At 39.0% G+C, this 21531-nt stretch overlaps 1 protein-coding gene across 1 annotated transcript in view; it reads right to left on the reverse strand.

Moving 5' to 3' along the window:
- Positions 1–547: 547 nt before the first annotated feature.
- PSMB2 (proteasome 20S subunit beta 2) overlaps positions 548–21531 on the reverse strand; it is a 29552-nt gene continuing 8568 nt past the window's right edge. Inside the window, exons 3-6 of the mRNA XM_088460262.1 lie at positions 21185–21255; positions 13198–13360; positions 1723–1772; positions 548–763 (exon numbers count right to left, since the gene is read on the reverse strand). Coding sequence (XP_088316388.1) covers positions 662–763; positions 1723–1772; positions 13198–13360; positions 21185–21255 — 386 coding nt within the window. The 3' untranslated portion in view covers positions 548–661. The remainder of the gene's footprint in view (positions 764–1722; positions 1773–13197; positions 13361–21184; positions 21256–21531) is intronic.

The raw sequence follows: 21531 nt of genomic DNA on the forward strand, positions 1-21531 counted from the left end.
TTCAGAGATTTAAAAAGCCCCTTTTTGATGTTTTCTCCTTTAAATAAACCCCTAAAGTTTTTTTTATTTAAGACTATAAACTTCAGTTTAAAAATATTTTGCAGCCCAGAGTTTCTACTAGGGAATTTTAAATGAAAAAAGTTTAGTGTTATTGAAAATATGATGTCATAAGTGGTAATGAGGGCTTACAAAACACACTTTTTTCTGCTTTATCTAATGAAAATGATGCCAGTACTTTTCCAGGAAGAAATCAAAGCACCCAGAGGAAACCCAGGCAAGCACGCTGAGAAATACAAACTCCACACAGTTAGTTGTGGTGGGAATCGAACCTACGTCCTCAGTGCTGTGAGGCAGTAATGCTAACCATTACACAGTCTGTGCACCCTTCTTAGTCTCTGCTCGAAAATATCTTGAAAAAAAAGATTAAAATATTCTATCATTATTAAGCTTTAACTTTAATAAAGCAGAATCCCAAGTACTCTAAAATGAATAGAAAGTTAATATTTAGGTCATGTGGGGGCTGTAAGAAAACAAAAAAGCCAAGATGTTTATTTCAATTCTCCCTCATTTCATGGTCACGGGAACATTTATTGAAACTAGTTTTCAAAAGTAGAAGAAATCAAAATTTAAAAAAATATAGGGACAGTCAGGTAAGGGAGTATTATACGCTTGATGCAGGAATGCTCTCCATGTCATGGATTCCTTCCTTATCAATGACCCGCACAGTGAATGAAGGCAGACTCAGGATGAACCGCTTCTGGAGCTGGAAGACAGAAAACAAAGAGGTGTGCGAGTGCAATCTGCTCCTTCTAAAAGGTGTCGGCATAAATTAAATGAATGCGAGGGATGCGGAAAACTGCGTTAAAGTGCTAAAATTAGCTGCTGTCCGTATTGAATTTTGCAGGTAAAACATACAAATATTGTGACTAGCTTTAGAAGTTGTATCCCCAGGAAGTAAGAACACGTGCTCATATACAGTATCTACAGTAGCTGCTGAATAGTATCACCATCAGCTACTACATGTTTGCAGATTGTTTTTTTTAAAGCACTTGTAAAAGGAAATTGTAATTCCTACACTGAAGTCTCCCATAGCCGAGAGTTAACTTTTGCAGAAGAACCGCATTACACAGGGGATCAAGGACTGAAAGTCATCTGCAACAGAAGTGAATGGACATTTTGTTTGGAGGTTATAATTTAAAACTTTCTGCTCTGGGAATGTTGGAGGGTCCATTTGCCAATAACTGAGAATGGTATCTATAAAGAATATAGTCAGTTTTCACATAGAAAGTCTAGAAGAGATTAGGATAGGAAGTTAAAATCTAAATCAACATTTCTGGATCTATAATCCCTATTTTAGATGCAAACAATTAGTATTCATGTATCTCACTTTATACAGATTAAAGGGCATATGCAGCCTGTGTCTGCCTTCTACCGTTACTGCATCTGGCCAGCTTCAGTTGATTGAACGGAGTTGCAAGAAAAAGCTACTTGCACTACTCTGTACAAACCCAATGAGGCTGTGTTTTAGGACGAAGCTGTGGGAGCTGAGCAAAGAAAAATCTGCATATGCCTACCCTCCTGCATATAGAAAACCTGCAGGAAAAGGAACATGTTAGATGCTCTCTACTATTTAGGGCATCTAACCCATATTTAGATATGCAAAAACCCCAAAACAAAAGAAGTCTAAAAAGTTGACTTTTTATAGTCCTATTAACCTCTTACCTCTGCTATACATTTCTTTAGGAGTTCTACTGCCTCTTCCCGTGTGAGATCTGAAAGAAAAAATACATCAGAACATGGAAAAGAAAAGAATGATGGATGTATAAGGATATTGTGGTCCTCAAGTTAGTAGGATTTAAAGAAAAAAGCAAATGAAAAACAAAAACCTGTCAAAAAACAAAATACTACTACTTACAGAGTGCTGTGAATGTGAACATGCATACATTAAATAAAGGTAACAGCATTTTTAGGAGATTTATGTAATACAATGATCCTCTATTATATGTAGACTATAAGACTAGGTCATGACAGGTTTCTCCTTTACCAAAAGAGGAGACCATCCTCACAGATTCCGGCCACTTCATTAGTGAGTTGAGTAGGGCCATAGTGATGCAATTCACCGCAAATAGTCATCATAGTCCCAACATCTGCTGGAGACAAAGCCATATTGCCATGGAGTGCATCATCACCTTCCCGCACTTGCCCCCTGCACCTCCCTTCCACCATCGGAGAAAAGGCACAGATTGCCACATGACCAGCACGCTCATCTCTTGTGGACATATCTAAGGTTTAATCTGGTTCAGGTTATTCCATTGTCTAATAAGTTAAAAACAGGGTGCACAATGAGAAGCATAACAGAAAGGTGCAGTAGGGCAGATCTGACAATCTAGGACCCGATGCACTGTGAAAGTCTGGATGCAGGAGAGATCGTATGAAGATTGGACACCAAAGCGTGTGCAGATCGTGTGCTGAGCTGCCGGAGAGTGTTTCAAGGGAAATCATACACATCGGCTGATTGTGTGCAGATCGCTATGTGTGTGGCCAGCTTAAAGGTGCATACACACGTAACGATTTTGTTACCAACGATTTTCTGTCAGATTTTTTTTAAAGTGTAATGAACGATTTTTTTGAACTACAAACGATTTTTGTAACTTCCCTTAAGGAAAATCGTTCAGTTGGTCAGTCAGAATGAACTACAAATGGGAACGCGCATGAATAATCGTTCATCGTTATAACTCAGGAACTGAATGATTTTTTCAACGATTGAACGATAACATCGTTATAGATAAATCGTTCAAAAAATCATTACGTGTGTATGAACCTTTAAACTTAAGGACTCCTGGAAATTCCCTAAGATGTTTAAAATAAAAAGGCCCAAGCTACATGGAGGTGACATTAGAACATAGGCTTAACTGCAGAACCCTGACAATAGAATATAAGAACACACTTCTCACCCTAATGAAGTGTACTTAATGAACCTTTAAGATCAATAAGCTTGCCCCTCTCACTTTCTATAGCTTTCAAGGGGGAAAAAAAAAAAAAAGAAGAAAAGTTTCATATGTGACAAGACTTTGCGATAACGAGAATGGTAATCGATTAGTTATGTTTGTGAGGAAGGCATGACTGAATTCCAGTCTCATGAATCTGGGATAAGAGTTTGGCCTTTAAGGAACTACCGAATAAGCTCCATGTGCCACCTCAGGCTATGATGGCTCCCCTTTGAGGCGGGAGAGTACATTTTACCATCAGTTCATGCTGTGCGGTATTGATTTAAGGCTCTTTGTTAGTTTTATGGAAAAGTAATTCAAAAAGTGGTAAGAAAAACTTGCAGAGTAAAACAGCACCACATTCTGATTAGGCAGAAAAATCTGGCACAAGCTGCACTTTGAGAAGGTCGTCCCATAAGGGAAAAAGCCTGCACAAGTAAAGCAATATGGAGATCTAGCAGCCCGCTCTTCAGGAATACATTTTGCTAAGGGCCATATTCAATTAGCGACAAAAACTGTTGTTTTTCACCAAAAAAAGGGTGAAAATTTAGCAAAAAACAGCCGGAAATGGCAAAGAGGCGAAAATGAACTGGAGAAAAGATTATCTCCATCCCAGACCAGGAGAGAGAAAAAAAAATCTAGCAAAATCCCTATTTCTTTCTAAAAATGTGGGGATTTCTTTCAGAAGCCTTTGGACTCCCCCCCAATGATAAATTACTGAATTTTTTTTCCCGTAAATTGCGTACTGTGGCGAAAAAGACGGTGCAAATTTTGGCTGAAAAATCCACAAAATCGGTGGAATATAGTTTTAACCTGTTGGGTCTGATTTTTGGGGGGGACGGTATGGATGCATCAAGTGTTTTAAACATTGCACGCAGTCGCAGCAGGCGGTTTATAAAATAGCATTTTTACGACACAAAAAATACTTGCCCCCATTTTAACGTACCTCTGATCTACGTGGAACAGCAATTTCCTGGAAAAAAGTAGCTATCATTTTCAACGTATTTTTTTCCGCCCAAAATTTGCTCTGTAGTTTTCCACCAAAGTACGCAACTTACGATTTTTTTTCCAGGTAATATATCATTAGGAATGGGGTGTCCAAAGGGTTCTGAAAGATATCCCCACATTTTTAGCCAAAAATAGGGATTTTGCATTTTTTTTTCTCCTGGTCTGGTCTGGGAAAAAAACTTTTCTCCAGTTTTTTGTCTTCATTTTTGACTGTTTGCCGTTTTCGTCTGATTTTTGGCAAACAATTTGCCTTTTTTTGGGGGCGAAAAACTGCAGTTTTCACTGCTAATTGAATACGGCCCTAAATGTTACTGTGAAACTGCAGACTGATATTCAGCTACAGAACATGGTACTAGTTTATTCCTAAGCAGTCAGCTAATATTTCAGTGTAACTAGCTATGTACAGTATAGTATTCAATTCACTAGTAAACGTACAAAACCTACATTAGGCAGAACAAAACTGCAAGTAGGAGAGCCTCAGATGGTTTGCACAACAGATCTGAAATCCTAGATAGGGTGGATTCGATTTATTTGATTACAATTCAATATTGCTTGCACCAATATCTCTGGTACTTTTTTTTTTTTTTTTTTTTAACAACATTACCATTTCAGGTTATTCACTGGACTTGAATTGCCTAAATATCAATAAAAACTGGAAAAATAGGGGTGTATTAAAATGATTAACCAATAGTGTAAAATACCACTAAAGTTATTATCTTTAAAGTAGGGATGTGCAGGCTCGGTTTTACTCGGTTCTTATTGCCACTTTACCGCAAATTCGGATTTATTATATTGGCTATCCAAAACACATGATAGGCGATAGCCAATAAAATGCAGTTTAAAGATCAGAGTAAAACTGAACCCGCTCACCCCTACTTTAAAGTAATCAATATAGTACGTATTATTCAGGATTGTATGCAAGGGCAAAGTTTAAACAAAGATTTATACTCCTTTCACCCGTGAACGCTTATCGACTCTGTACCAGGGTCGGGGACTGCGACCCCGGAAATTTACGGGTTGATAGACCCGGCAATTTCCTGGATCTTATATCTGAAAGGGGTATAAGTTTAGCTTTAACATGATAGAGAGCACACTCCAAATGCCCCCACACCACCAATACAGTATGTATGTATATCAGTTTTACATGTTCAGCCCTTGCATGATCCTGAGGTACAAGGTAGCCATACGCTGGCAGTGGCTAGAAGTTGATGCCTCTTCTGCTGCATGTGCGCTGGTGATGCGGAGCCGGAGCCAATTTCTCTGTATGGGTAACGTTGAAGAGACACCTGCTGACTTAACCGCCATCTATTGGAGGGGGAGATATGGCAGGAAATCTATTGTCTGCATCACATAGCATTCACAAGTCGATGGTGACTGGCCACAGAGCGCGTCCCTAGTCCTTGACTTCAGGGTAAAATATGTGCTATGCGATCTATCTGCACAGCCAATCATGAAGTCATATCGCTGACAATTTAATCCCAGCCCCGCCATGGTTGCATTCAAGTTAGAAGAAAAATAATCAACCAAACTCTGCTAGCGTAGAAGTAATGAGACAGTATACCTCAGAGAAGCCTGGAAAATCAGACTTGGTATTGATACACAAGGGATTAGCTGCTACTTCCAGCAATGATAGGGTGCAGAGGACAAGCAATGATTGATTGTCTCTATCACACAGAAAGGGACCTAAGGGACTGGGGAAAAGGGTGTGTGTGATACTAATGTCCCACCAGGGGGTATTCTGCACTCTGTGCCCCAGCAAGGTGCAGGTGTTATCACACTAACTTCTCAGCACTGGTATAACAGGTTTGGAGGGCTGCATTGCAAAACAACCCATCAAACAGAAAAAATAAAAATATCCAAGACTATTTTAAGGCTAATGATCTTAAAGTCAGTTTATAATATACCAGGTTCTTTCTTTGTTTCTCCCAAAGAAACACCAAATAGTAATTAACCATTAGAAATGGATGAATTTATCAATCAGAAACCTCCCTTATAAAGGAATATTTCCCAAGAAGAAGCATGCAGTACCTATCCAATAAGTAGAAATGTGCACAGAACCCCGTGTTTTGGTTTTGGCAAAACCACCCTCAAGGTTTTTGGTTCGGTTTCAGTTTTCTTTAAAAATGTATAAAAGCAGCTAAAATCATGCAACTTGGACCTGTTTTTTTTTCTATAGTATTAACATCAATAACATTCATTTCCAGTCAATTTTGACCACCTCGCAGCACCTTAAATTATGAGAGGGGGACATAAATACAATGTAAAATATGGAAGATCCGGTCTTTAGATCAGAGCTCCGAACTTGGCGAGAGACCAGAGTCGTGACTCTGCTTTACTCGGAACCCATAATGTGAGCTGAGCTGGGACTCAGTTCGACTTGGAACTTCAAAGTTCTTCTGTTATTTTTTTATTTTTACAAAACCGAACCACTCACATCTACCAATAAGGTGCTGTTCAACAACACTGCTACTTAAAAAAACACATTTATTGGATCATATAGCAACAGTCCTACAGCTAGACATCTACTATCCCTAGTGTTTATACTTTTAAAAAGGACAAGTGGGGAAGCTGCCCTTAGCAACCAGCCAGCTTCTAATGATCATTTAGTACATTCTAGGAATGATAGATCGAACAGAATTGGTCAATATGGGCAGTTTTTTCACTTGTCCTCTTCAGAAAGTTTGATACATCTCCCCCAAAATGTCTCCACCATGGTCTCTTTCATTCCTCTGCAGCAGGTTGTCGTATTAGGAGGGTGGTGCGTCTATGCGATATGTTGTTAAATTAGCTTACAAATTACATAGGCTATCGCATAGTGCCTCTGTACAGAAGATAGGTCTGTGAACGTTGTCGTTGACAGACATAATCATATCTACCCTGCAGCACAGACGATGCAGATATATCTGTACTTCTGGCTGGATGGGGGCCGACCAACCCATATGCTGGCCCAGGAATCACCGTTAGTGACGTCGCTACCAGTTCCTGTGGCCAGACATGTCGGGCAGCGTATTGGTAAGTGTGTATGCACAATATCGTCTGTGCATGCCACTTACCAATTCGTTGGATTGGTCAGCCCACCGGGTGGCCGCACATATATATCTAAGCTAGGGTGTGTACCCAGCATGATAGAGCAGATAGAGTGACTGACAGTTTGGCAGTCTTGCTTTGCAAAAATGCACTGTGTGGGTTAGTACGTTCATACATAAAAGCAAAATCAGTGATGCTGCAGAAATTCAAACAACTGCAGTCTTATCACTTTGACTTGAATCAGATCCCATCAAGATTTTTTTTTTTTTTAATCTCTTTATTTATAACACCAAGAGAAATTTTTTACAATGTGGAAGTGGATATAAAATAAATCCAACTTTTTAAACCTGGCAGAGGATTCAGCACTGTAATGTTGTGGTAAAGAGAGACTTTATTTATTTTCTGTTTTAAGTGACAAACATTATATTTGGGAAAACCAAACACTGCATTCCAACATAAGAACCTCATTCGCCAATGAAACATGGTGGTGCCAGTATAATGGTTAGGGCTGTTTTGCTGCCATGGAGCAAGGACAGCTTACCATCACCGCCTGAACTATAAATTTTGGATTGTACCAGCTAATTCTACAGGAGAGTTCTACAGTTCTACTGTCCATGAACTCAATAGAAGATGGAACTCGCAGTTAGCCAAATGATCCTAAATACTAAAACCTGTTTTTAAAAATATGATTGGATTTTGGAATAGCCGAGCCAAAGTGCAGCCCTTATCACAAAACAAATGTTGTACTATGATCCGAATAAGTGTTAATGCAAGAAAGCTTACCAACAGAAGCAGTTCTCTTAGGAAGCAAATGTGCGGGACTGATTAACAATTACTGTAAAAGGGAAGACATTGCAGCTCCAGGGTGTTATGGTTACCTGAGAATTGATTTTACACAAAGTACTCCATGGTAGCCATTACAATTAGTTAACTCCTTTCTAAGTTAAGGTACAGGTAGATATACAGTACCAGTCAAAAGTTGGACACACCTTCGCATTCAATGGTTTTTGTTTAAATTATTTTCAACATAGTAGATTAATACTGAAGACATAAAAACTATGAAAGAACACATGGAATTATGTTGTAAACAAAAAAAGTGTTAAACAAATTAAAATATGTTTTATATTTTAGATTCCTCAAAGTAGCCCCCTTTTGCTTGGATGACAGCTTTGCGCACTTGGCATTCTCTCAATCAGCTTCATGAGGTAGTCTCCTGGAATGGTTTTCCAACAGTCTTGAAGGAGTTGCCAGAGGTGCTGAGAACTTGCTGGCTGATTTTAGTTCACTCTGCGGTCCAACTCATCCCAAACCAGCTCAATTTGGTTTAGGTCGGGTGATTGTGGAGGCCAGGTCATCTGACGCAGCACTCCATTACTTTCCTTCTTGGTCAAAGTAGCCCTTACATAGCCTGGAGGTGTGTTTGGGGTCACAAAGACACTACAGTTGGAACCAAAAATCGCAAATTTGGACTCAGACCAAATACAGATTTCCACTGGTCTAATGTTCATTCCTTGTGTTTCTTGGCGCAAACAATTCTCTTCTTGTTGTTCATCCTCAGTAGTGGCTTCTTCGCAGTAATAAGACCATGAAGGCCTCATTCATGCAGTCTCCTCTGAACAGTTGATGTTGAGATTTGTCTGCTACTTGAACTCTGTGAAGACTTTATGTGGTCTCTAATCTGAGGTGCTGTTAAGTAGCGGTTTCTGAGGCTGGTAACTAATGAACTTATCCTCTGCAGCAGAGATAACTCTTGGTCTTCCTTTCCTGGGGCGGTCCTCATGAGAGCCAGTTTCATCATGGCGTTTGATGGTTTTTTGCAACTGCACTTAGGGAAAATTTCAAGAACTTTGAATGTAACCTCATCGACTGACCTTCATGTCTTAAAGTAATGATGGACTGTCATTTCTCTTTACTGAGTAGAGTGGTTGGTGCCATAATATCGATTACAATAGTAGTCAAATAGTGGTGTCCACTGTGTACTAACCCTACCTCTGCACAACACAACTGATGGACTCAAACACATTAAGAAGGCAAGTAATTCCACAGATTGGATTAACAGGTGTGCCTTGTCAAGAGTCAAAACCATTCCAGGAGACTACCTCATGAAGCTGACTGAGAGATGCCCAGAGTGTGCAAAGCTGTCGTCAAAGCAAAAGGGGGCTACTTTGAGGAGTCTAAAATATAAAACATTTTGATTTAACACTTTTTTGTTTACAACATAATTCCATATATGTGCTTTCATAGTTTTGATGTCTTCAATATTAATCTACTATGTTGAAAATAATTCAAATAAACAAAAACCATTGAATGAAAATGGGTGTCCAAACTTTTGACTGGTACTGTTTATATATATATAAAAAAATGCACCTTTGGTATATAATAAGAGCTCCTCTTCTCTCTGTGTTTTTGAGTAACTTACCAATTTATAAACATCAAAAGGTAGTAATCCTGGGCTGTCATGGACTACTTTGAATGGATTATCAGGTAACCATTATTCACTGTTGTACTTTAGTACTCCATGGCAGCTTTTACAATAGGATGTACCCAACAATATAATAGGGAAGACCACTAAGAAACTATGTATGCCACATAATCAAACATTTAAGTAGCTCTGTGGAGAACACAACTCCCCAATCCAAGAATCAAAAAAAAAAAAAGAAGGTACGATTAGACATCAAACCGGTTTCCTTGTAATGTATGGCCACTGACGACTGTCCTTCTTTACCCAAGAAGTTGCTACCGCCCGAGCAGAGTGAGCTCTTATTATTTCTGGCTCTTCATACATGGACAGTGGATATAATTACTTCTCTGGTCCATCTCAAAATAGTTTGCTCGGGAGCGGCATAACCTTTCCAAGGCTGTGCTGAAATCACAAACTACTGTTCTGTATTTCTAAGACTATTGGTGCTAGACAATTAAAAGGCATTTGCGCTCAATAAATAATTTATAATCTTCAAGCGCCAGCTCAGCAATAATGCCAGGTCGGGCCGCCAGTCTGAAAGGGGTCTCAGGCGAGTCACACCCAGGATGGACTCAGGCACAAACTCTGAGTGCGACCCGCCATTCGCGATCTGAAAGGGGTATTAGTTGTTGCATATTTAGGTGAAAGACTGGACCCTAAAGCAACAGGTCTGGACAAGGAGGTAGATTTCATGGCTTACTTGAAGCATCTCCAAAAGCCGATGTGAATAAAGGGTGTCCTGGTCAAAATGGTAGTCTTGTGATCACAAGTTTCTTCACTTTATTTTCTCTTTTTTGTCCTCCTCAGCATGTGAAAGATGAGGGGAAACATGGCGGAGACATGGGCGAGTTGAAACACCCTCCTCATGGGATTGTCAATCATCTATGCCTTCTATCTCTATAACTTTGTGTAGAGAGAAGATTCTTGGTACTTAAGCATCCTGGTTTGTTGCCTTAATGTCCATCTGAGAAAGAACCAGCCATCAGCAATTGACAGGCTTCCTAATGTAGAGACCATTCTCCTCACACCACTTGCCTGTGGCTTAGGTAAGCTTCTACTGCATTCTCATGGTCTGCTACATGGAATGTTGAAGTGAACTGTACGTTTCCTTCCACCCATGTCATTAGTTTTATGGCTTCCAACATTACAGCTCTGCTTCTGGTGCCTCCCTGATTTATGAATGTTAATCACTGTTCTGTTGTCTGATAATATCCTGAGATGCCTTCCTCATAAATTGTTACGCTGCTGTCCATATAGCTCTCATTTCAAGTACATTTATGTGGAATTTCTTTTTCTTGGTACTAGGGGGAGCAGTATCAAAGCTTGGAGAGATATAAAGTACCAACTAATCAGATTCTAACTTTACAGGCAGTGTTTGAAAAATGACAATTAGGAGCCGATTGGTTGGTACTTTTTCTCTACACTATCTGGTGCCAAGATTTGAAACCTCTCCCCGTGAGAGTCTTTTGTGCTGTTTTTGTGAGATGATTCTCCAGCCTGTAATGCATCCATCATGTGTCACCTATTTTGGATCAGAACGAGACATTCCCTTTGTTCATAATTTTAGGCTTTGCCACCAGATGCTTCTTGACAGCCCGTATGTGATCCCACAGAGATAACCGTTCTAGCTGAAGACTGAACATGCCATCTTTTCCAGGGAACTACCCTATGGGGAAGGAAAACATTCCCAATAGTTCATGAACTCTCCTTACTGTTGACAAATATGTTAAAACAAAAACAAAAAAAAAAAAAAAAGCTGCTGAGGTTTCTTGGCTAAGGAGTCTGGGACTGTATAAAAAACTATTTCATTTGGATACAGAAGAAAATAAAAATGAACACACAAATAATTTAGCACCATTTTCTGACACACTCCCCCTCCCAATGGGTTGGGTATATGTCAACAGTCATATTGTGGACGTTCATCATGTAGACCTGGTCAGAAGGTCGATGTTGGCCATGTTGACATTCATAATGTAGACAGTGATGAAATGCCGATATATTTGACTTTTGACTACATCCCCTCCCTAAATGTAATCATTTTGCATGGTCTTTTTGGGCCTCCAGCTCCTAAATTTTTTGTTCATGCCAAATGTTCTATTTTCAACAGCCTCCTTCCCATATCCTTTGGATGCTTTTTTTTTTTTTTACTGGCTGAGGAGCAATTCTTTACTTTTCGTGACACAACGACATGTTGTCAAGTATGCTGCAAAGAAAAGGAAACCTTGACCTGGAAGGATGAAGACGGGAGCCCGGTGTGTGCTTTATTGCTCTGGGCGTCTCTGCAAAAAATCAACTAATGGCATGACCCACCTAAATCCAATAGCCAAGTGTTTGAAAACCCTGGTTTAAAAAAAAAAAAAAAAGGGGATGCATGCACATAGGGGTGGTAAATTAAAAAATAAAATAAAAAATAAAAACCGCACAAATGTTTCCTCTTGTGGGTTCCCCCCCCCCCCACACCTCCCTGTGTAAGGATTAGAGATGTGTGTTGACCCCCATATTTTGGTTTTCAAGTCATTTTTGTGCTTTGGTTTTGCAAAATCACCATGTGTTTTGGATCTGGACTAAGGAAAAAGTGTTTTTTTTTTTTTTTCAGGTGCAAAATCCAAATTACGAACCACAACTCAGATTTACCCGGATTCACGAAATTTCTGGAGAAACGAACCGCACATCTCTAGTAAGCATAGGGATTAGTGATCTCTCATTTCAATTGCATTCACTACATGGAGAACCCAGCAGCACTAAATACCTGTGAATGCAACCTAAGGCAGAAAATACCAGAGGGGGAGGGGGCGGCATATATCTGTCACCAGGGAATATGCTATCCAGTAAGAAGAAAATTATTATAACAACGGTTTAGGTAGAATGTCATACACACAGAAAATCATTTAGTGCTCTCTACAGTTACTGCCATGAGCACTGCTAAACAATTTATTCAGGACACAAAGCCAGGTAGTGTAGGTACTGACTGAAAGCTTTTAGCAAAGTTAAATATATTTTATGTATGGTATACTAATAATACTCCACACACATTCTGGATAATAAATCTGATATTAGCCTACCATTTATTGGGTAATAAAATGTACATATTGTATAAAATGGATTGATCACTATGGGCCTGATTCATTAAGATTCACAACTGCAACAGCGCTCGCAGTTGGACGATTTTTGTGTACTGCACATGCATCGCAGTGCGTGAAGGCACCACTGCGATCAAGCAGAGCCATCGCAGAGGGACAGGCAGGGAGCATTTGGGAGTGGTAACTGGGCGAGGTGGTCGAAGAAACGCAGGCGTGCCTGCCAGTTTGAACGCTGTTGCATGGGTGTGCGTAAATTTGCCAGTCCGATTGCATACGCAGCTTGAGTACGCACTGTGTGCAATGAGGTTAGCAATTTCTAAGTAAGATCAGGGCAGCTGTAATTCTGTGTGAAGGGTTGATGGTATTCGATGTTACCGATGTTTATGGAGGTTTTAAACATATTACGGATGTGAAATTGCGGTAGTGGGAGTATCTATGCTGGCAGTGCAACGGGATTGTGATTGCATTCATTAGCATATTTTTGCAGCATATTTGCGTGCGATTACGGAGCTGCGATCCCAATAGCGATCCTTAATGAATCAGGCCCTATAGTAATAAAATATGAACAATGACATCAGAACCAAGTAACCTAAACTATTGAAAGAGGATTCATAGCTTATACTGTAGTTCATACCTGGCTTGTAGTAGCGATCCAATATGCTGAGCGTGAGGAAGGCTCCATAGCCATGAGCTGCAAAAGGCGCCTTTGCCAGAGCTGCTAGGTAATCCATATAATACAGGGAAGGACCATCATGCTCATCATAGCCAGCCAGCAATAAGTTTACATGATAGGGAGTCTGTGAGGACAACAAGACATGTTTAACAAGATATGCAATGTACGTAGAAATTATTCTTAAACTCGTGGGAGGAAACAGGCCACCTGTAGCAGCATGTCATGAAAAAGAGGGTTATCACCACCAATGTCTTCCCTTATCCAATTAACAAAAAAAAAAAAACTGAGCGAGAAATAATTGTCCTTTTTACAAACTTCTCATGGGAGCAAAAACATTCAATAGTGCAAACTGTCAAGTTTCAGACCATTGCTAAATTAATAGGCTCACATGGCAACTGCATGAAGCTTACAGGATCCACACATTAAATACCATTAGGGTGTTTACTAACAATGCATTTCAGTGCAAGCAGAGATTTGCTTTCATTATCTAACTTGCAAATGACAGATAAAAGCTAAAATGCTCACTATGGTACAATGCAGATAAATGCATTTTCCATAATAGCACAATATATAGTATAAGCTACAGGGTTTTATACAGCACAAGTTCTTTCAGTGCCATCAATTGTTTTGCAAGAATTACATTAACCTTCACCATAAATCTCTTTTGTAAAGTAGCCATCTTACACATCAATATTAATCAATAAGCAAACACATGTATGCCAAGCTATCATTTTATTTGACCAGTTTGATAACGATACATGTGTGGGATTCTATATAAATATTCTTGTTACAAGATCCCATAGCACTAGTAGACGTCACCATCTAGTGCACAGCCACAGGTTGAATAACAGTTTAGGAACATCAAGCTAACACTTGGTGTTGGAGCGGGCAGAAGAGGTTGCAGTTGTAGCCACTGTTCTCTAGATACTTTAATTTAATTAGCCGCTCTAACATTTATTTATGCCTACAGATCTGAGACGCAGTCACAATTAACAGGAGGAGGAATGAGGGGGAAGAATCTCTCAGTGTTTAAAGAGCGGTGCAGGAGATGTCTCGCTAAAGGTTTGTGCGACTCTCGAGATGCCAGCTTTCTGCATGTGTGAGAAGCTCAGGCATAAATAAAAGGGTGTGAGGCAGTTTTAATTAAAGCAATACATCTGTGCCAGTTACCATGTCAGACTTCCACTTGACACGCTCGGGCACAAGGAATGAGCTGTCTGATTTTTACCCATTCGAGACCAGAAAATGTAGTTCATGTGTTGCTGACCCCTTAAGTTAGAATTTACATAATAAAAATACAGAATGCCAATCTTACATATCAATACACACACCAATTGTCATTATGTAGGGTCTCATCGTTCACCATCATGGATCTCACTCTTGTATGTTCTGCCATGTACTGTGTAGGACATCTGTACCCCCTCCCTTCATAACATTAAAAGGGTCACCAGAGTTCCAGTATCAGTTGTAATCATCTAATTGCTCCACCTCTGCCTATGTGGTGTCACTTCGCTACATAGAAAAGGCCAAAAGGGACAACGAATTTGAATTTACAGAACAAACAAATACAACTTTCAGGGGGCAGTCTATTTATAACCACACGTATCAGACAGGCCTTATTAGAGGCAATTCTTCATGCACTATAACTTGTAGACTCTGTATAACTGGTTAATAATGGGAAGTAAATATATAAAAGGGCTGTGATCTCCTACATATATAACACATGTATTTATGTAACCCTTAACTTTGCGTGAATCAGCAATCTTCAGTATTCTGCAAATTATGCTTCACGAAAACTTTGCAAATGTAACATCCCTCTATAATATTAATGATATGACAAAACCATTTACAAATGGAATAAACTTTCAATACAAGGGAATTTACACCCCATTGAACGAGAACTATCATGAGTTTCCTGGATACTGAATCCATGTTTTAGACGTTGATAAAAGTCCAACAACTTCAGCTTCAATTCGCTCGGGGACTATGTAGTATCTTTAGTAGCAACTTTTCAAGGAAAACTAGAGTGGGGTCTAATACAGGACTTCTCAAAGTGCGACACTGCTAAGTTTGTAGCTTCAGCTCAAATGTATCTAAAAGATCACTCTCACAGTAGCTATGGACAGAGGAATGGAAACACCTTTGTTTTCTTAATACGTTATACACAGTTTAAAATGTCTAGCACAAGTTTTGTCTCAGAGAGAACACATTACTCTGACAGACACAGTGGAGGGGATTGGAGTACGAGCTGGATACCTGCAGCCCTGTTTTTCATCTGGGGCTATAAAACAAAGCACTAGAAATAATGGCTGCAGGTAATTCCACATCAAATCAACACAATTTAAAAAAAAAAAAAAAAAAAATCTATCTTAAATTCTGCCATGGGTGTAAAGAAAACCCCACAAATCTTAGGCTGATAAGTAGACTAGTTTTGAAGTTATATGGCTTTAAAGATTACATTTTTTAACAAAATCGGATAGTAACTTTTTTAAAACGGCATTTGCAGCTCACCTAATTGAGTTAGACAGTTGGGCAAGGTTTCTTCTGGGCTTTCATATGATACATAGCAGGAGGTTTCAATAAAAATTAAGCATTTTCAAATCAAAATTTTGATTTTCTCAAAAAAAAAAAGTTATAATTTCTTTAATTTAAATGTCAAAAATTGTTCACACTGACGTTAATAAATTCCCAAAGTTATATTTTGGGTTCATCTGCTACAAGCAGCTTCATTTTGGTCTATTTGGTAAAATAATGAAAATTAAAACTATCTAGGTCTGTTCATTATTTTTAATTTAACCTCTTAAATAATCCCTTTGATGCATATTATGTACAATGACATAGTCTGTTAATACTCAAAGATTTAAAACTTGTGATCATTTTATGCATCTCACATATTTTAAGAAAGCTTACTACAGATCATTACCACTTGGTGCTGCTGTTCTGGATTGATGGTGCTACTTGATGGGTTAGAACTGCCCTATAATCTGAAACGGTCAGTTTCGAACACTGTTGATTAGGTGTGGAATAACCCCTGCACAGATTAAGTAGAGTAAATTCTTCATCCTTCCTGGGAGTGTTGCTTCAATAGAGAAGAAACACAAGGGCCAGAATGACAGTCCCACATACAATGTAATCAAATGTTTGCAAATAAACCAAGCAGAGTAACTGGGGAACAGCTTCGGGTATTATAAAATGAGTGGGAGAAAATAATGGCTATAGACACTGGAAGTCAATGGTTTGCAACCATCAATGTGTCCAAACAGATGGAAGTACTTTTCCCAACGAATTCTGGGTTTTCGATGGTTGACAGCCATAGGGTACAGCTTTCCGATGCCCACCCAATGTCTGACTGGTAGTTTTAAGCTGCGTACAACTGGAAATGGTGTCCACAGCTCAGTGTATGGTCTGCATGCATAAAGCTTCGACTGCTTCTGCGAGTGTACATTATAATCATCGATGGTTTTGATGCATTGGCTACTACTATCACTTGATTTGATGTCAGAAGCCAAGCGACCATTTAATGCCAGGCTTCCGAAGTTCATTACTAGAAAATACATGCATGAAATCCCTACTGAAGCATTAAAAACCAAATACCATAGCACATACAGAGTAAAAACAGACATTGCTATGACCCAATTATCAGCTAAACTGCACCCTAACAATGACAAATAGCATGATTGATTTCTATCCTTAAAGAAAGAGATGCAGCCACCATGGGAATCTGTACTAAAATGTTAAGTCAGAGTCCACCCTTTATGACCATACTAAATATACGAAATTGAAGCCTAGACACAGTCTTAAGTAGAAAAAAAAATTTAACAATTCGAATAAAAGAACATAAAACACAATAATTATCTATATCTCCATCCTTAAATTTGAAGAGCAGTTTGCATTGCTTCTATTATCTGGTTATAGCTGGGAGCTACGAGTGCGTATTTCTAAAATGGCAGAATTCCTTTATTTTCATTATGTATATACTCTTTTCATTGTATGTCTGTGCAAGAACCTTTGGTTCCTGTCCACGTGCAAATTAAATTGGCACTAAACTATTTCAAACATAGTGGGGGGAATTCAAATATGGTCGCCGACATTTCTGCTCGCACCCTTCTGAGGTGGCGAACAGAAATGTGCGAAATGTCCATTGGCGCCCCAAGCAGGACTTAAGATGGGTTTATCTGTTTTACATGACTAAACCCTGACTATTCGGACACGACATGCACAATTAAAGCATGGATGCCGAAATACAATTGAATATCGCTAACACCAAACTGTTAGGTGATTTGTGTGGGAAAAATCAATAAGCAAACAATCTAGTGCACATATATCTATGTATCGCCTCAAAAAACAGTGAAAACATCTTTGATTAAGCAAAGCGTGAAATTCCATCAGGTTCTAAGCTCCAGGGGAGCAGTGGTGACAAGAGACACCAAGATATACTGTACGGCGAGTGTACAGGGGTGGTGACTGGCAGCTGGGAGACATCTGGAGGAAGGCAAACAGTATCAGAGCTAGGGAATAAGACCAGGCAGCAAGCATGAGGAACCAGTGGCACACAGTGGGAGAGATATATACAATAGGGAAGCAAAGGAACAATACAATCACAGTATTATCCAACCTAGGTCACAAACACTTCTCTACACCAGCCCTAAAACACTGTCAACTACGGTAAATCGTGTTCCTGTGTAGTTAATACAGGTTGCAGAGTCTGTTCAGTAGTCTTTATCTGCAGATTTAGATGGTCAGACTCAGTAAATAGACGGTGTGCTCAGAAATGTAACACTTTTCACAGATAAAATCTAAACTCAAAAGAACATTTTAAAATACCTACATTAAAATGTTACACCTGTAATGTCCAGCAAAGTATAATCCATATGCCAACATCTCTTTAGAGAAAATATTTAATTACAAATATATCAATTTGTCCAGTTTATTGAAAAGCGTACGGCACTAGACAAGTGAAATAAAGAAAAATGCTGTGTAAAATTCTATACATAACAAACCAAAACTACACAGATGAGTGACCCACTCCCAGCATACGCTGATTTTGCTTAATGATTCATACATTTGAGACCCTGCCATAGAGCCTGAACAGTAGCCTCTCTTCCTAATCCGGCGAGTCATCATCTCTCAGCAGGTAGGCACTGTTTAGCGCTTCTCTGCTCTCTCTTCAGGAATGAGACAACAACACTGTCTCAGGTTCAGATCCCCCACAGAGAGAGACGCACAAGGGTTGGGAAATTTACACCTTTGATCCTGCAACTATGTCAGCACTGCATGAAGACAAACATCCACCATGTTACACTGAAGGTAGTAGGGAGGATGGCTAAATGAAAATACAAGCGCAACTGCTGATCGAGTAGGTGCCAGTACAGAGCGGGTTTAGCCATACAACTTTATACTTTTATATCAGGTAGATCCTTTATACAAGAAACAAAGCAAGCAACTTTTTATATAGTAGCAAAATGAACAGGTTTTTCAGTGGAAATGTAAAATTGTACTACAGGTGTCTTCATATGGCTGGGGTCTCAATTAAGCCAAACTAAATACCAATCACAGAGTGGAATATTCCCCATCAGGAGAGACATGAGAGTAAAGAAAAAAAAGAAAAAAGACAAAAATCTTAGTTTTCTACAAATTGAAAAATTAAACCAGATCAAATAAAACATACTAAAAACAACATAGGCTACTACTAAGTAGTTCAATTAAACAGCTTCCCTTGATGTCAAGACACAACAATAACAGAGTAGGCAAGAGTTCAGCAGGGATGAAGAGATACTTCAGTTAATGTTTAATTCATGGGTAATTTAATAAATGAGGTGAGGGCTCGTGTTCAAGCTTCTCGGGGTCCTCTCCCCCTGGAAAAATGTTGGCACATGCTCCATATTTCCAGTCATTTCTTCAGAACCTTGCCCTGGGGTGCAGAGTGTGGGTCTCCTTTGACTTGGGGCCCATGTGCACCCATTATACATATGACCCTTAAATCTATACATTGGCAGCTGTAAGGTTAGCCCTATACACACACATATGCACAAAACAAAAATGATAAAACTATACATTTTGCAAAAGTATGGACTCTTTTTTTTTTTTTTTTTAATAAAACAAGGACTTTAAACCAAGATGGACCATTTCTAATAGCGGACAACCATTGCACCTGCAAAAAGAGGGGCACAGTAATTTGAAAATATGAAAAAGAGAAGTCTGAAAGTTCCAGATGGCAATAAATGCTGCTATAAAATAAAGAAATTCTGATAGATACATAAAATATGGGCGGAAGTTATTATTATAACTTTTTAGTGGGATTGCGTAGTGGTTAGCATTACTGCTTTACAGCACTGGAGGTCATAAGTTCATTTCCCGGTCATGGCCCATCAGTGTGGAGTTTGTATATTCCCTCCCATACTGGTAGGTTAATAGGCTTCATACAAAAAGTTCACCCTACTGTGTATGTGCGTCAGGTACTTAATAGGGAAAATAGATTGAAACCTCTGGGGCTCGGACTGACATGAATGACTGAAATATTCTTTGTAAAAGCACTGTGGAATATATGTGCTCTATACAAGTAGCTGCTAATAAATAACAGTCACCCATAAAGACAGGACTAAATCAAGCAGTACAGACAGAGGTCACCAGGAATAGAAGGTAAGCCAATTTCTTTACAAACTGCTACCCTCAGCAGTGTCAGGCGCTGCATAGTCATAACAGCAGGGACCCTGAACACTATGTGATCTTTAACAATAGTTGTACACACCCCACTCCCTCCCAGGCATCACCATCTGCAGTGGCACAGAGCTGCATCTCCGGCATGCAAACACATCTGCCTCTGCAAGTGTACTCCCACTGAGTTGCCCATCTGGAACAGGTGGGGACAGTGTGGGCACAGAGGAGAGAAAAAAAAAAGCAGGACCTCTATTGAGTGAGGAGGAGGGCTGGCACTTCAATGAATAAAGGAGAGGAGTTATCATGTCACATCCTGCTAAATTTGTTTGCAAAAATGTGTGTTCAATTACCCTAGTTAGCGGTATTAACTTTCGGTGTGTATAGCAAATTAAATTTCAGCACTTGGGAGACAGGATACTTAAAAATCACAGCTTTACCTGCACCATCTGCTTCTTGGAATCATGTGATCAGCATGATAACATTACACTGTAGCTAGATGTTACATGGGGTGGGTGAATATAAGGAGCATGCTGTTTTCTTACCAAACAGCAGCCTGTCTACACAGATGAGAGTTTCTGCTGCAGTTATTCCCCTAGATTTAATATTTTACTAGAAGTACAACATAAAAACACAGGCAAAATATGGTCCAAACAAATACATTTTTAAAACCAAAATCAGCAATATAGGGAAAAAAAAAAATCTAATAATATGGATTAAAGGGAATAAATTGATTCATAACATAAGTTTCCTATGTGAGAAAGCCATGACTGCATGCAAGAATAGAAGGATCGATTCATTAAGAGCTATTGGAAATACACCAAGGAATAGATCTGAAATTACAGATGACACTTATTCCAGAAAGTAAAATCAAATCTAATTAATTCTAGGAATACATTACAGCAAAGGCTATGTAACCAACCTCTCTCAATCTTTTAGAAACACTTACTAATGCTAAGCATACACTGTACAATTATCTGTCAGATATCTGGCTGGTTGGAATGAAAACCTGGTAATGTATGGGAGCAAATAACAATCGAACGTTTGCTCACAAACACTGGAAAACAGACAAAAATGGTCGTTCAGACAAATTGGTTGAAACACACAAATTTAACCAATTTGAACAATTGTTTTTAAACATTTTCCAGTGTTTAAGACCATATGATCGGCTGTCATTTGCTCCCATACATTACCAGGTTTTCATTCCAACCAGCCAGATTGGACAGATATCAGACAGAAAATTGTATAGTGTATGCCCAGCATTAGACATGTCGTACAATACTTAGTAACTCACCCTACTTCTCAGGTAGTCAGCCAGATTCCTACGTGTGAAGTTTGCAGCTGCTGTGGGAGACAATTCATAGCCTACAACAAAATGCACAAAAGGTTACAATGTGAATTTAAATGGTCATCACCTGGTAATTTCACATGCATTTCACGAACATTCTATCAACAATGTAACTGCTATAGGATTAAAACATTACTTTGTGGGACATAAGAAACCATTGAAAAACCTCTGCAAATCAAACAGGTTAATTTAGCATAAGCTAAACTCAAAGTACATTAAAAATATATATATATATATAGTGTAACTTTTATTGAAGATGTTAAAAGTTACGCCCCAAACTTTAAAATAACATA

The sequence above is a fragment of the Taudactylus pleione genome, unplaced genomic scaffold (assembly GCF_031769625.1).
Source record: "Taudactylus pleione unplaced genomic scaffold, aTauple2 ptg000007l, whole genome shotgun sequence".
NCBI classification, from domain to species: Eukaryota; Metazoa; Chordata; class Amphibia; order Anura; family Myobatrachidae; genus Taudactylus; species Taudactylus pleione.